Below are 15,472 nucleotides of genomic sequence, written 5' to 3'. Positions count from 1 at the left end.
TCCAGTGTACCGAGATATACCTCCCCATAAAAACCTTGACCTATACGGCCCTGCAGAATGACATTACAATCGGCATCCAATTCGAAAATACTTTGCATCTGTCCTAACAATCCACCATCGTTATCATATCCATTATCACCGTGATCATCGCAACTGCCACTCGTTTTTGCCCACCAACCCAAATAAGTAGAAAGAACGTCATCGGTATCTTGAAACGGAATGCCACTCCACTCGGCTAAACCTTAAACACACGTATTTTAATTAAAGACATTTTAATTACGTACCCGAAGGACCTATTATCATAAAGCTTATTTCAATATTGCGATCTCAACGTTCTATCAAAATTATTAAATTAACATAATAATTATAATATAATATAAAACTTTCACCTAATAATTTATGGAATAAAAAATGTTTTTCTACCCTATCATCGTGCGATAATTGCCTTAAATAAAAACAAATCATTAAAAATAACCACGAATTATTTTTTAATAAGATACTTAATTTACTATTATAATTATTTCTAGATGATTATTAATTATTATTATTTTTCTAGCATTATTATGATGCTGAATACCTCCGATATTATCTTCGGAATCGTCCCAAGGCAAGCTCGTACGATCTGTGAAGAGACTACTGGCTCGTGATTCGCAATCTGAGGATGAATTATGCTCCGTAATCTCACTAAAATCATCGTCTATAAGTTCCGAATCATTTGCTCGTTTTGGAAATGCAATGGCATAAGCATGACTTCTTCGCGAGTTATACACTTGATACTTAATTTGGTTAATATCTCGCATTATGGCTTGTGGTTGTTTCCTTGAACCTCCAATTTCACCCCAACAGTCAGTCATGAGCTTATACACCTCGGATGGGCAGCCACTTGGTATCGGCAGTCTTTTCCCACTAGCATAAAACTAAAATAATATATAACTTTTTACTGATGATCGATGATAGTATGATCATTATAATTCAAGTACACTATTTATAATTTTCATACCTTTTTTATTGTGTCGGGGTCATTTTGGGATGGTAGAATTGTTCCTCTCGAAAAAATCTCCCAAAGAGTTGTAGCAACAGCCCAAACATCGGCTTGGATGTTACGCCTCGCTAAATCTGGATTGCTGTAGCACTCAGGAGGTAGCCAGTGAACGCTACACGAATCAACAATTTCTTTCAAATTGAATATAAATCTTAGGATAAGATATAAAGCTAAAAAAAAAAAAAAAAAAAAAAAAAAAAAAAAAAAAAAAATTATAACATACTCAGCTGATTTATAACTAAATATCCCAGAATCGGCCAGTTTTATTATAAAACTATTATCGGTATGTGTATGTACTAATAATTTTCGACATCGTATATTTCCATGTACAACTCCGTTCTCTTCCTGGATTAATTAATGTACCGTTAACTAAAATTATATTATATTAGAACTGTTGTTCGAGTGAAAAGAAAAATTTACCAGATGCCATACTGCTGTGGCAAGACAAGCGGCAGCCTCGACCATGTCAACTGTCTTGATAGTTTGTGGGGAATTATTACGCAAATAAGCATCGAGAGGTCCCAATTTAACGAGCTCCAGTAGCATACCCACTGCGGGTGCAAGTGTTATACCATACAACCTATTAAAAATAAAATCGTTCATAGCTAGGACGCCCATTATATATTATTAGTTTTTATTAATAATATTAAATTACATACCTTACGAGGGCTGTGGATCTTAATTGGACCCACTTTTGTGCTAATTTTAAAAACTGTTTTGTCGGTTGACCTTCGTCTTCTCTTAGCAATTTAATGGCAACTTCTAGTCTCTTGCCCTTGCTAACGCGCCACATAGCTTTATAAAGAGTCGTAGCAGGACCTCCGCAAGACGACGAATTTAGACGAGCCTGACTTTCTTTGCTTTTAGGAAAAGGCTGGGCTTTGTATACTTGCAGCTCGTGAGGCGATACGCAACAAGGCCTTCCTTCCAATACCCCAGCGATAATGTCTTCATCGGCTGCAACATCACTGCCCAATCCTTCGGGAGCACATATTAGCAACGGTGACTTATCTGAATGTTAACAGATTGTTGAAACATTGAATTGTTGAAGCAATATTGAATAAACATCTTAGAATTATAACGATAGCACAATCTTTAAAAATGCAGTGTTAACAATTTTGATAATTATATACCATATTCTGAGGGTGGCAAGCATTCGTTAAGATACAATGAATTTTCAGGATCTTGGTGAGCGGCAACTAATTGAGCAATAGATTTAAATCGCTGCATAGAATCTGATAAGGCGAAATCTTCGGCTCCAAGTTTCTCGATTCTTCTTGTACGAGGCTTTGAGTCTTTTCCACAAGCATCTAAATAAAATGCATCGTACTTGGACTCGCTTTCACGTAAAATAAATGTTCCTGGTCTGTTGGCCCTTTTTTCTTCAAGTTTTGAATAAGAAAATTCTCCTCTAACGGATTTTAAAAGTTTTAAAAGATTTTAAAGATTATCGTGTTATTAACATTATAAAATAAACTTATTCCAATATCTTTACCCAACGGGTCCATGACATTTCAATTTATGCAAGCGCTCTAGGCTAGCTGTGACAGCATCACCGCACAAATTAAATGTCCATTTTACAGATAAGCGATAATATCCATCGAGTACGGAAACAAATGACATTAATAAAGAATTTGTACTAAATTTCAGATATGATGGAATACCATTTTTTCTTGACACTTCAACGGTATTATCTTGCCTAAGTACAATTATTGTAATTTGCAAAAAACTTTTCGATAAATAATCATATAATAAGGCGATTTAAGAGAATTTTAAATATTACCTAATGGAGACAAAACAAAGATCTTCGATGGCACATAATATTTTCCAATTATTATTGTTTTCATCTAACTGACAATATTTTATTTCAATGGCATTGATTCTCAATAATATTCGAAGCGGTGGATTAGGCAATCCTTTATCCATTAAAGCCTTATATTCTTCGCATAAATAATTAGGTGCCATAGTTTCAAATTGATTGAGGTACTGTTCTTTAACAAACGAAGCATCGTGTCCTGATATACGAGCTAAGGCATTATGAATGGGTTTTTTAATAAAAAATGAATGGCGTTTGATGCATTCTTTAGGAATATATTTTTTATAATCCGATTCGACAATTTCACGCGCAACATCCTTCTCCAGCATAACTCTACAAACGAGTAAATAAGTAAATATAAATTAACATTAATATTGCCATAAATTGGTAACTCAAAAATTATTACCTATACATATCACAAACACCTAAGCCAATCAATTCTCGTTTATGCCTTTCGTATACAATGTCTTGTACCTTATTCTCTAAGACATCGCCTCTTGCTTGTTGAAAATAATAATCGTACGCCTTTATATCTATTTGTTTTAATCTATGTAGACTAGATGGCTTAAATCTTAATCTAAACTCAAATTTGTGCTTCTCCTTTCCATCAAATTTGTATCCGGAATGATACCAATTCTTTGTCGTACGATTTCTAAGAGCAAAAAGATGTCGAGCGACGGGACCTATACCAAACTGCTGACATATCTGCAATAAATAAACAACTCGATTATTAAAATTTCATATATAATCGAATTTAAAACCCATTCTATTATTAAAAAATATAAAACACAATAGTCTAACCTTAATACATAAATCTTCCGCAGTCCAACCATTAGCATAAGCAACGTTAATTATTTTTACTTCCGTAGCTACGCTAATTATTGCTATTTTATCTTCCTCCATGATCGTCGATCAGAAAAATTATAATTTTATCTATACTTTATCCATTATTCTGGATTAATAACAATTGGTCATTATCCTCGCAAATTTATTAATAATAACATGTCGATTGCCAGTGAATAAAACCAACATCTTTACAAAAGCACATCTTCATATTTTACATTGAAAAGTACATTAACGGTAACGATATTATCTCAAGTATTTGTACTCTTTGAATTATATAAATGTTCATACATGTTTTTATACTGGATAATTTCTATAATTTGTACTTGATAAGTTACAAGCTCTGTATACATGCGTAGTTCTAAACATTTTCACCGTGGCGCTTCTGCCTATGCTACTTCTTGATATTATGTCTAACATTCCAAAAGTTTCTTATCCGTAAATTCAAACACTTTAGATATAACTGTATCAGTTCGTATTCCCTTTGGAGCTAAAACATCTAGTCGATGTATTTTACATTTGATTATATATTTTAAAGCGTCGAGTACGAGAGTCGTCACTCTTGCGCATAAATGTTTCGAGAGAAAAAATCTCGTTGAAATTAATCGAGGCAAAAAACTTGTTGATTTTTCTTTCTAATTTAAATATAAGATTGGAAATTTAGCTCTACGAGCACTACGAGAACTTTAATCTATGCGAATCTATAACATTGTTATACTCTATGTCGTTCCACGTCAATGTCATTACAACATTACATTATGATAAGATTTATAAGAAGAAATAAAAATTAATTATAATAAGAAAGAGAGAGAGAGTGAGAGTGAGAGTGATTGCATTTTATGCGAGAAATGTTTAATAATTATTGTATCATTGAAGCCAGCGGCATTTAAATATTGTCAAATATTTAAAAACAGATCGAACTTTTCAAAGCGAAAAATATGGCTCAGCAAGTAATATTTCTAAATTTATTTTATATTTTTTCAGCCAATAAAATTAACTATTTTTAATCTTAGACTTACGAATACAATGTTGACATGACCTGCGAAGGATGCTCTAACGCGGTACAAAGAGTTCTTGGAAAAGTGTCAGGTTATTTTATATATAAAAATTTTATTAAAGAGGCTTTCATTAATCGTCATTGCTTATTAATTTATTAATGCGCTTCGTAATATTATAAAGCATATTTAATAGATGTAATAATTACAGATATTTCCAAACTAACAATCGATCTTCCATCAAAAAAAGTATTTGTAACGACAAATCTTGATCATAATCAAATATTAGAATCAATCAAGAAGACTGGAAAAACATGTTCATTTGTCGGTGTTCAAAAATAAATATAGTTGATGACAAAATTTCTGCAGTCATGCTGAGCATTGAAAATTTTTATTAAGCGTTTTAACAACCGTTCGATACAAAAATTATAATTTTAAATACGTATTCATACATATTGTTATAAATTGCAAAAACTAAAATTAATAAATAATTTATTCTAGTACAATAATACTGTATAAAATGTAAAAATAAAATCTTTCAAATATTTTGCGTTTTGCAATCACGTACAACTTCCTTTAATCTTATTTTAGTTTTTAGTTAATTACAGTATTATTTTTAGCGTTCATTTCTTCTTTGAGGGATCCTATAATTTATACTGTAATTTGTGTAATATTAATAAATTTTCTTTCATAAGACACAAATGGTAATTTATTTTTTTTTTTTTTTTCTTTTTATATTTTATATTTTTAAATTTGATGCAAATTTTCAATTAATCCTTAATTATCTTTCGCTAATTATTTTATAAAATATTATTAAGAGATTCTTGTGACTTTACGTAATATTTGGAAAAATAATTTTTACCTCCACATTAATTAATTATATCTTCAATGATAGGCTGCCTCCCTAGCATTTCACAAGTCTCAAATGTTGCATTCTGGAATTTAAAATTTTAAATAAAATTTTACAAATTTTTAATAATTCATTTGTTAAATTTGTTACCTCTATCAAAATTAGATTTCCAAATGTAAAGCTGACAATCGGAACCACCCGATGCAAAATAATCTCCTTCTTTTGAAAATGCTATGGCACTTACGCTGCCAGTATGGCTATTGAGTGTGTAAATGGGTCTACCTTCTAATAAATCAAGTACCTATAACAATTTAATTTCAGCAAGTAAATTATAAATTACATTTCTTCAATTATATATATATATATATATATACCTTTAATGTAGAATCTTGCGATGCTGTCAGCATAAATTTCCCATTTGGATGAAATCTTACTTTACATACTGGCCCTTGGTGAGCATCGTAACATTGTTGTAAAAATCCTGTCTTCAAATCAAAGATTTTTATAGAACCCGATGTACTAGCTGCACCAATTGCAATTCCATGTGGGTGAAATTCAACATCAACGAACGATGCTTCAAAAAGATTTTATTTAATTAATTTATTATCACTGCACATTAAAGTAATGAATACTTAACTATAAGAAATCTATTTTATAAAAATAGTATAAACAATTTAAATATTAATTAAGCGTTAATCATTAAAACTTTTATTATTAACAAAATTTTTAAATATTCTTTAGCATAAAAATAAGAAGCAAACTGGTACCTTTTATTTCATTAAATGTTTTTATGCATTGATTGCTTACAACATCCCATATCTTTATAGTCTTATCGTCACTACATGAGACAATGAGTTTTCCATCTGGTGAAAATGTGGCATATTTTACCCAATTTGTATGACCTATGAATGACATCAAAAATCTTCTTTGACAAACCATCCACAATTTTATAGTTTTATCATCCGACGAAGTTAGTAACTAAATCAAGATTTTTTAATGCTTTCTCTTAATATTCTAATAAAAATTGCATTATTAAGAAAAAAAACAAAGAAAAAGAAGGAAAAACTATACCTTGTCACCATCTGGATTAAATTGTATAGACCTTACGGTACCTTGATGTGGTATAAAGTCTAGGCATTCTGCTCTAATTTTTGGAACCCATATTTTTACGGTTCTGTCTTTGGATGCACTTGCAAAAACTTCTCCAGAAGGAGCGTAATTTACATCGGTAACTTCATCATTATGTGCGTGAAATCTATAAGCTCTTGTTGAATTAATCTTTCGTACTATCAAACTCTTATCCGTACTACAGGAAACAACTTGGTTCGTTTCAGGATGAAATGAGATACCTGTTATTCTTCCAGTATGCCCTGTATAATGTTTTTCAATATCTGGATTACAGTCCAAATTGTACATTATTATATTCTGTAAAATCTTTAATATAAATATATGTTAATGAAAATTTTTAATTTATTTACAAATCAATTACAAATATTTTCATATATAATTTAACTTACATTTTTTATAAATTATGTATTTTCAATAATTTACAATAAAATAATATAAAATAAATATTTGCATTTTTGTATAAATATATATTTTCAATGTCAAATACAGTTTACTAACAATCTATATATTAGATACATAACCTAAATATTTTTTGAATTTACTCAAACAAAAATAAAAAATAAACTGTTCTCTAAAGAAATTTCATTAGATTTATAAAAAATAATATTAAATATATATATGTGTGTGTGTGTGTGCTTGTGAGTGAGTGTGTGTATGTTCGTGCGTGCGTTCGTTAACTGCATATGCATACATATAAAATATCTAAATATTGTTTTCAGTAAAAAATATTAAACTTACTAAGAACTAATTAATGACGCTAAAATTTCGTTGCAGTTTAAACACCGTAATTTTAACGGTTGACTATTGCCAATGATGAGTCATGTACTATAATAAATCGAAAGTAAATTTTAAAAATGTTAAAGTTAAATGCATCCTAATACGTTATGTTCATAAAAATAATTAAAAGCAAGGTGTACGGATGTGGTTAACGTATTAGTTAATAAATAGTTATTTATCGCTATCATAAAAAAACTCAAATCATTTCTAAAATCAGTTAATAGCATCTTAATGTTAATAATACTTTAATTTATTAATGATTTACAAATATTTTTTAATACTTTTTTTTCTCTTTAAACCCATTTCGATCTATCTTTTTTAATCTAACGACTATTCAACCTTAAAATCGCGTGTAACAAAATTCATATTTAAATTAATATTTACAAGACAATTAAAAATAAATTAAATGTTTTCATATGAACTTTCAGATTCTATTAAAAACTTTATATTAAAATTATTCTTATAAGTTTTAGTTTAAAAATATTTGTTTCACATCTTAATAGTTGTATTATACATCTAATTGATGCTTAAACTCAATACCATATAACATCAATAACGAAACAAATATTCTTAATAAAAAAAAAAATTATTTTCATTTTCAATGATAATTAAAACGATAAAAACACTATATACATATGCATATACAAACAATATATATATTGTGTTTTGTATCGTTTTAATTATCATTCACATTTTACTTATATATATATATATATATATATATATATATATATATATATAAATAAAAAATAATATATTATATTTAAACTATTTCATTGTTCTTCTCAAATATTATAATTTTATTTTAATTTTTTAATGTATTTCAAATTAAATTTTGGCCTCTTTAGTGTTATCAGTCATTTATTTTTTCAATCGATAGATTATGTTAAATACCAAATTATAGTTTTTAATTAATCTTCTCTTTTTCCAACCTTAATTACTATATATTATATTATTCCTACAGATATTAGTAAATAAATTCAGTTGTAAATGAAAAACATTACTACATTATCAAATTAGTATACCAAACGATCAATAATCAAATTCTTATATAATTTTTCATCAATTTTACAATTTAACTTAACGAGTCCTCTACAAAAATACAAGATTCTACAAAGAATATACAAAAAACAAATAGTCAACTACTTTGAAAACATAGTTATTTATATTATGCAAATCAATTAGTATAAATTTTTTAGTTTTTTTTTTTTTAATTTTAATTTTTTTATTTTCTAATATACAAATATTATAAAGTATTGTATTATAATAAAACATATTTTTTTAATTAAATGATTGATTTTATTTATTTTTAAAATTTTAGTAATTTAACATGCATCTGTAATAAAAATCAAACTTTCCTATATAAATGCTAATATAAATTTTTAAAGACATTTGATTAGTTGCATTATATTTCCACTGCTTGAAGACACTTGCAATTAAATAAACTTATATCAACAAAAGATTGTTACAAATCTAAAACAAGGATAAATATAAAAAGCATAATTAGTCGTTGAATAAATTGTAGTTTATTTAATATTTATTTTATTACTGTTGCTTAAGATAAACAAGAAAATAACAAATCTATTACTTGCTATCAATGCAGGTCAATTGAGTTATAAAAAATTGATGACACTATTGAACAAGTCTGAAGTTGCTGTTCAGTAACATCGTGGTAAGAACTCTGCGGTTATTAAATTCAAACTCTTGGAGACAATAAGAATGCTATCCAAATATTGATTAAAATATAATCGTAGCTCTTTCTCACTTGCATTCAACTTTTATTTTTCAGTTTAAACTTGTACTTATATACAGTTTTTAATTTTTATATTTGGTTGTATTATTTGTTGATGACTATGTATAACAATAGCGATGATTACGTGAGGTAACACGTGTTCACTCCACAACCTTTATGGTTTTTTTGACACTAAGGAAATCGCTCACTTTTGCTTTGTAAAATACTATCAACCTTTCAACTGCAATTTAAACAATATAAAAACTGTTTAATCTTATGTTCATTGTATTCATGAAAACAAAATTAAAATTCTTAAAATCGCTTACTTCACTGTAGGTCTACGCGATGGTTCGGATGCAGTAGGAGGTGGAGGTGGACCTCGACGAGCTAATTCTTCTAAATATCCCATAAGGAGCCGCGTTCTTTCAGAAGATGCAGCCTCAAGAACCAAAAATCGTTTATCTTTCTTTAAAATATCCTCGATCTCCGTTAAATGTCCACTGCTGTCTTGCACTTTCTTATACGTTTTATCTGTTATTAACTTTGTTTCTTGAAGCAATTCCCGAAAGTCTGCCTTTGCTGCTACCAATTTATCTTTGATATACTCTTTAAATTCCTTCTCACATTTCTATCAACAATTATGGAAATATTGGGTTATCAAATAAAAATAAAATATATATATATATAAATTAACTAAAATTATTTAGCAAAATCAGCTTACCCTGTCGCTAGATGAAAACTTCAGATACCGTGGATCATCCTTGAGTAATTTTTTTACATCTTTCCATGAAGCTGTCAGTTCAGTGGAAGCTCCAACTTCATTCAACAGTTCCCTAAATTTATCTCGTTTCTTACGCCCCAATTGTTCAACGTGTTCATTAAATAATCTTTCTTTCTCTTCTCTATCCAAAGTGTCGACTAATTCCCATCGGTGATCTTTACGTAACTGTCTTTTAGCTTCACGCCACGCAAGATCACCATTTCTTACCTAAATAAGTGAAATTCATTGCTCAATGTAAAAATAAAGTAGTTAAAGAGGGAGAAAAATAAACAAATTGAAATATGCTTCTCACCAGATCAGCAAGCAGGGCATTAAAGTGTTGCACGGCCTCGGTATGTCTGTGATGCTGCCTTTCTTTATCGCGATCTCTAAGATGTGTCGCTAAGGTTCTTTGCACTTCCCGCTCCCGCTCTCGAAGACTTGCCTCTGCTCTTCTTTCTCGATCTCTTTTCTGCTTCTCGCGATCTTCCTCCGCCGCGGCAGCCGCTGCCGAATCGGACTTATCATCTTCGTCATCTTCGTGTCGATAACTCTCCTGAATACCAAAAACAGAATATATATAGAACACAGAATAAAATGTTTATAAATTAATAAAATAAATAATGAAACTTACGTTATCATTGTCTTTATTGGGCGTGTCCTTGTGATTATTCTCCTCGGCGTCGTCAATTTCGCCACTTTCTTTTTCAACATGGACATCTTTTTTATCTTTCTCCTTTTCGTGATTTTCATCACTTTTGCGCTTCTTTTTCGACGAGACCTCGATATCCTTATCCTTATCCTTATCCTTATCCTTGTCCTTGTCCCTATCCCTATCCTTATCCCTATCCCTATCCCTATCCCTATCCCTATCCTTGTCCTTGTCCTTGTCCTTGTCCTTGTCCTTGTCCTTATCCTTGTCCTTGTCCTTCTCCTTGTCCTTGTCCTTGTCCTTGTCCCTGTCCCTGTCTCGTTCTCGTTCTCTATCTCTGTCCCTGTCCTTGTCTTTCTTCTCCTTTTTGCTGCTCTTCTCCTCTTTCCTTTCCTTCTTATCAGACTTGTCCCTGTCTTTCTCCTTCTTCTCTTTGTGATGCTCCTTTTCTCTATGTCTCTCCTCCTTTGCCTCGCGCTCTCGCTCTTTCTCCTTTTCTTTCTCCTTCCTACGCTCGTCCTTTAATGTTCGTACATAATCGCGAAACCAGTCCTCGCGTGTACTCGCCGAATCAACGTTCCTGTAACGCCAATCGGATTCCAAACGTTTTTTGCAATCACTCCAGTGGGAATGACGATCGATGTCCTTGTGTTCCCGCAGCAAAGCCAGGAAATCCTTTTTCACCTGTAAGCAGCGTATGCAAGAGTTTTTGTGTCGGCACAACATTTGGGCAGATTTTTTTTATTCGCTTATAATATACAGTGCTTAGTGCACTCTTTCGCCTTTTCAACGCATCATAATTACACAAACACACACACACACACACACACACACGTATGTATGTATATATATATATATATATATATATATATATATATATATAAACTAATTACATTTATATGTCGAATATTGTGCATGCATTTGTAATTCGGCTAACTTATACGTGTACGTACATATCAATAACATGACTTACGAAGGAATCCTACATCTGTGATTTCTATTTTTATTAAAGACTCCTGTATTTTTGTTTTTGTTTTATATAGATATAAAAATTTCCGCGCGATAATTTATTATATTATTTCATTTCGCGTTTACAATTATCTGCTGCACATATTGCTGAAAAAGAGGTTTAAGATTAAATTGCTGTAAGAAAAGAGTAATTATTATGAATATATTTTGAAGTGCTCATTAAGCTTTACACTGTTTATCTTTAATTTTATAATAATATAAATATACTTTGTAATTTAAAAGTTAATCATTCAAAATCTTTATAAGTTTTTATTAAACATTAATTTAAGCATAAAACTTAACGATATTTGGATGTGCGTATATAAAAAATTATGAAATTCGCCCTCGGCTTGCTGAAAAACAATTTATGATTAGTTAAACATTAATATCCGCTAAATTCAATAAATCATTATTAAATTATTTATTATTACATTTATAATATTATTATATTCAAAAAAAGCTTTATATTATTCTACATACTGAATCTCTAACTTCTTCTATTATTAAAATTTTTTTTTAATAATTTATTTTAAATACGAAATTTGTTTTTTAATTACCACTTTTAATAATATAAATATTTTTAATAGAGTACTATGAGCTATTTTTATATCACTTTGATATGCTGATTATTTTATCTATTTTAAATTTAAAAAAAAGTCTGTGAATCTCTACTTCATAAGTATAATCAAATATAATGAATAATATTAAGCACATTTTAATTATTTATTTTTATTTAATTGTAAATTATTATATGAGAATTATCGAAAGGAAATTGACTAAAAAATTCAAACATTTTCAGCCAGTAAATAATAAATAGACCTTATTTATTTATCATGTTTATAAAACAGTGTTTATAATGCTACTTTAATAAAGTTTTATTGTAATCCATCGTGATTAAAAATTGCTAATATTAAAAATTTTTAAATATATTTATTAACCATCTTTTGGACGATTGCTTCCTTTATTGCTATAGGACCAATGATTGAGCTTCGATATTATAGCTTTTAATATTTTAGAAATATCTATCATTTAATCAACATATAAAATTTTGTCACCAACAACTTCATTAATCCAAATAAAAAGTATGTTATAAGAGTATTGAATTTCATGGTGTGCAATAGTATGGAATTAGAATTATATAGAGTTTTTCTATCGAATGAGTAATGAATAATGTATTCGTAATTAAATTATAATATTCATTATTATGAATTATAAATTGTAAATTCATTATTATAAAAAAAAAAAAAAAAAAAAAAAAAAAAAAAAAAAAAAAAAAAAATTATTTTAATAATCATCCTCGTAACGGTAAACGAAAACTATTGACTCGCATATGCGCGTAGTAATGTAATCAAAGAGAAGCGATTGAAAGCAAACGTTTTCCTTAGATAAAACATAACTACAACGCAATGAGTATAAACATTCACCCTAGAGAATCCAAATTTCAGCAAAATAATTTGAAATATTAACTAATTGTTCGTGAACAAATATAATGTATAATATTGTATAATAAATGCAATGCGAATCCATTCGAAACTTGTTCTTCTCGTTGCTGCAACTTGGGTATGCTCTGAGGCGAATATACCCGCTGCGATTTCTGTTCCAACAGTCTCGATTTTCTATCACAAACGTAAAACATATAAAAAAGAGACCGATGAAAGTTTAGACCTCAATATGTACAAATGAAAAAGTATTATTGGTTTCTTTCTAATTCTCTCAATCACTCATTGGTAGTTTCAATGATCTGATTTTGTTGTTCTTGATTTCAAGTAACGAGGATTACGATTAATATACAAATACCGAGTTCGTTCATTCTCATGACTCTGCTTTGGAGTAAAGAATGCAGCGCGCGAGGGTGCCAACGGTGCCGCGCGGTGTGTGTAGGTGAGGATGGTTAGATGACATCTCATCCATGCCACCGAGCAGCTGCTTCAGAGAGCGCAACCAAGATGCCACCCTGTACTCCGTATACGGAACCTGTCCTGCCTGCATCCCGACTGACTGACTGGTGGAGAGTTCAGAACACATGAGTATAGACACAAGGAACCGCATCACATACTAACAATTTTTATTTCTCTGTCCCTCACAACTTGATTTTATTGATCTTTTTCTATAATTTAACTATTATTTCTCTCTCTCTCTCTCTCTCTCTCTCTCTCTCTCGCTTTCTATCCACCCCCCCCCCCCCGCCTCCCCATTCTCCATCTCACTAACTCTCACACTCACTCACTCACTCTCTCTCTCTCTCACTCACAATCTCTACCCCCCCCCCCCATAATTTTTCATTTTATCTCACTAAATGTATGTATGTATATATATATGCATGCATTTAAACATTTATGCATATATGCATGTATGTATGTAAATATGCATTTATGGAATTATTTATGTATGTATATGTATCTTCGTACAGAATTTTGCACATTTGTGAAAATATTATATTTTTTTTATTATGTATAGAAAAAGATCATCTTGAAGAAAGTATTTGCAATCCTCGGCGATTATATATAAAATATTATTTATCGTATTATGGAAACAAATTACCGAGACGTACTAGTGGAACTAAAAATTTATATCAACATACCTACTTAACCTGAAAGAAAATATATATTAAACCTGAAAAAAATATTTTTAAACAATTTATTTATTTTATAGATTATATATTGCAAGTAACCTTGTACCGAAGTAAAAGTTTTTTTTTTTAATGTATACTATCAAAATAATAATCGATAGAAACTATTAAAAATCTTTAAAACAATACTTATAAACTTGACTTTTAAATGAATGTGATTTAAGGCATTATATTTTATATTTGCATGCATGATATGGGCATTACATAAAAAACGAAATAAAAGGATTATGCCCTCTTTTATTTTCTATCGATTTTAAATGTGTTATAATCTGCAATTATTAATTTTGCATTGTCGTGTAACGCTGATGTAATCACAAGAGCTAAATTTTAAAAGATTGATTAGTAAATACGATTAAAAAAACAAAACTAAATACCTGTTCTCTTTTAGCTGCTTTCTCTTCTTTTTCTCGTTTACGCACTTCCAGAAGATATTCGTTGAATAAACTCTCGCGTTCTCGCATTTTTTCAACGTTCTTGAAACGCTCATCACGGCCATGCTTTTGAGCGAAATCACTAAACGATGATCTACATGATGGAGAAATATATAAAAGATTTTTAAGACGATTAATACTTATGTAAATTCAAAACACTACGTTACATCACAAAAAATAATAACACTAATGTCACTTACTTTCCATGAAGATTAACTTCCTCGAGTAATTTTTGAAATTGCTCTTTTCGCTCCTTCATTTTATTCCTTTTCTCCCGTCGTTCTTCCTCAGCACGTTCTTTCACATACTTTTCGAACACCTGCTTTCTCTCCTTTGACGTTAGTAACAAGTAACGAGGATCGAATACAATTTTATGTAATTCTTTTTCCCACGTATTGAATGCTGATACCTAATTAACAAATGATATAATTACAATACAATTGGTTAATAATTGGTTAAAATTATTTTATAAATTATTACGTCTTTTTCAGTGAGCATCTCTTTAAATGATTTTATCCTAGTATCTAATGGTACAATAGCTCTTTCTCTAGCTGCGCGTACTTCAGCTTCTATAGCTGCTTCTTTTCCAATATCAATTGTTTTTTTGCTATCTTTTTCCTCTTCCTCTTCTACTTTTACAGAATTAACTAGACATTTAATAAGTAACTGTGTTAGATAATGAACGTGTGTATGTGCTAAAAGAATTCGAATAAATTTAAAAGAGACAAACCTTTTGTTTCGTCGAGCTTTATTTTCTTCGAAGGTGTAGGTCTATCTTCATCACCACTGCTCTCGCTTGTATCTTCCGA

General features: G+C 29.8%; 4 protein-coding genes across 4 annotated transcripts in view; 1 reads left to right on the top strand and 3 right to left on the bottom strand.

The window, feature by feature from the left end:
• hop (tyrosine-protein kinase hopscotch) overlaps positions 1–3,973 on the bottom strand; it is a 5,168-nt gene extending 1,195 nt beyond the window's left edge. Inside the window, 11 exon segments of the mRNA XM_011495985.1 lie at positions 3–241; positions 578–917; positions 1,001–1,154; positions 1,266–1,387; positions 1,463–1,622; positions 1,702–2,053; positions 2,176–2,453; positions 2,538–2,741; positions 2,826–3,191; positions 3,265–3,563; positions 3,660–3,973. Of these exon segments, the coding sequence (XP_011494287.1) occupies positions 3–241; positions 578–917; positions 1,001–1,154; positions 1,266–1,387; positions 1,463–1,622; positions 1,702–2,053; positions 2,176–2,453; positions 2,538–2,741; positions 2,826–3,191; positions 3,265–3,563; positions 3,660–3,761 (2,616 nt within the window). The 5' untranslated portion in view covers positions 3,762–3,973.
• A 576-nt stretch (positions 3,974–4,549) lies between these two features.
• On the top strand, positions 4,550–5,067 carry Atox1 (Antioxidant 1 copper chaperone). The gene is made up of 3 exons (XM_011495984.1): positions 4,550–4,651; positions 4,715–4,790; positions 4,908–5,067. The coding sequence occupies exons 1-3, from the start codon at positions 4,640–4,642 to the stop codon at positions 5,036–5,038; spliced, it is 219 nt and encodes a 72-aa protein (XP_011494286.1). The 5' UTR covers positions 4,550–4,639; the 3' UTR covers positions 5,039–5,067.
• A 550-nt stretch (positions 5,068–5,617) lies between these two features.
• Positions 5,618–7,552, bottom strand: Poc1 (Proteome of centrioles 1). Its single transcript, XM_011496161.1, has 6 exons — positions 7,413–7,552; positions 6,618–6,980; positions 6,314–6,524; positions 5,921–6,120; positions 5,697–5,847; positions 5,618–5,631 (listed from the first exon to the last, which is right to left on the bottom strand). The coding sequence occupies exons 2-6, from the start codon at positions 6,960–6,962 to the stop codon at positions 5,618–5,620; spliced, it is 921 nt and encodes a 306-aa protein (XP_011494463.1). The 5' UTR covers positions 6,963–6,980; positions 7,413–7,552.
• Positions 7,553–9,233: 1,681 nt separating this feature from the next.
• The window catches only part of LOC105359383 (transcription elongation regulator 1), a 9,770-nt gene continuing 3,531 nt past the window's right edge, over positions 9,234–15,472 (bottom strand). The window contains 9 exon segments of the mRNA XM_011495982.1: positions 9,234–9,424; positions 9,510–9,811; positions 9,905–10,171; positions 10,257–10,499; positions 10,578–11,279; positions 14,607–14,757; positions 14,864–15,072; positions 15,144–15,310; positions 15,394–15,472. The exon segment at positions 15,394–15,472 is cut by the window's right edge and continues 30 nt beyond it. Coding sequence (XP_011494284.1) covers positions 9,421–9,424; positions 9,510–9,811; positions 9,905–10,171; positions 10,257–10,499; positions 10,578–11,279; positions 14,607–14,757; positions 14,864–15,072; positions 15,144–15,310; positions 15,394–15,472 — 2,124 coding nt within the window. The 3' untranslated portion in view covers positions 9,234–9,420.

Source organism: Ceratosolen solmsi, unplaced genomic scaffold (assembly GCF_000503995.2).
Source record: "Ceratosolen solmsi marchali unplaced genomic scaffold, CerSol_1.0 scaffold11, whole genome shotgun sequence".
NCBI classification, from domain to species: domain Eukaryota; kingdom Metazoa; phylum Arthropoda; class Insecta; order Hymenoptera; family Agaonidae; genus Ceratosolen; species Ceratosolen solmsi.
The sequence above is the reverse complement of the archived record's forward strand: the minus strand, read 5'-3'. Positions and strand labels throughout refer to the sequence as shown.

Coding starts and splice junctions, on each gene's coding strand:
- Atox1 (XM_011495984.1), top strand. Junction 4,791..4,907: donor AGTTCTTGGAAAAGTGTCAG/GTTATTTTATAT, acceptor TAATAATTACAG/ATATTTCCAAACTAACAATC.
- Poc1 (XM_011496161.1), bottom strand. CDS start 6,962: ATGTACAATTTGGACTGTAATCCAGATATTGAAAAACATTATACAGGG. Junction 6,121..6,313: donor AACATTTAATGAAATAAAAG/GTACCAGTTTGC, acceptor ATCTTTTTGAAG/CATCGTTCGTTGATGTTGAA. Junction 5,848..5,920: donor CGCAAGATTCTACATTAAAG/GTATATATATAT, acceptor AAATTGTTATAG/GTACTTGATTTATTAGAAGG.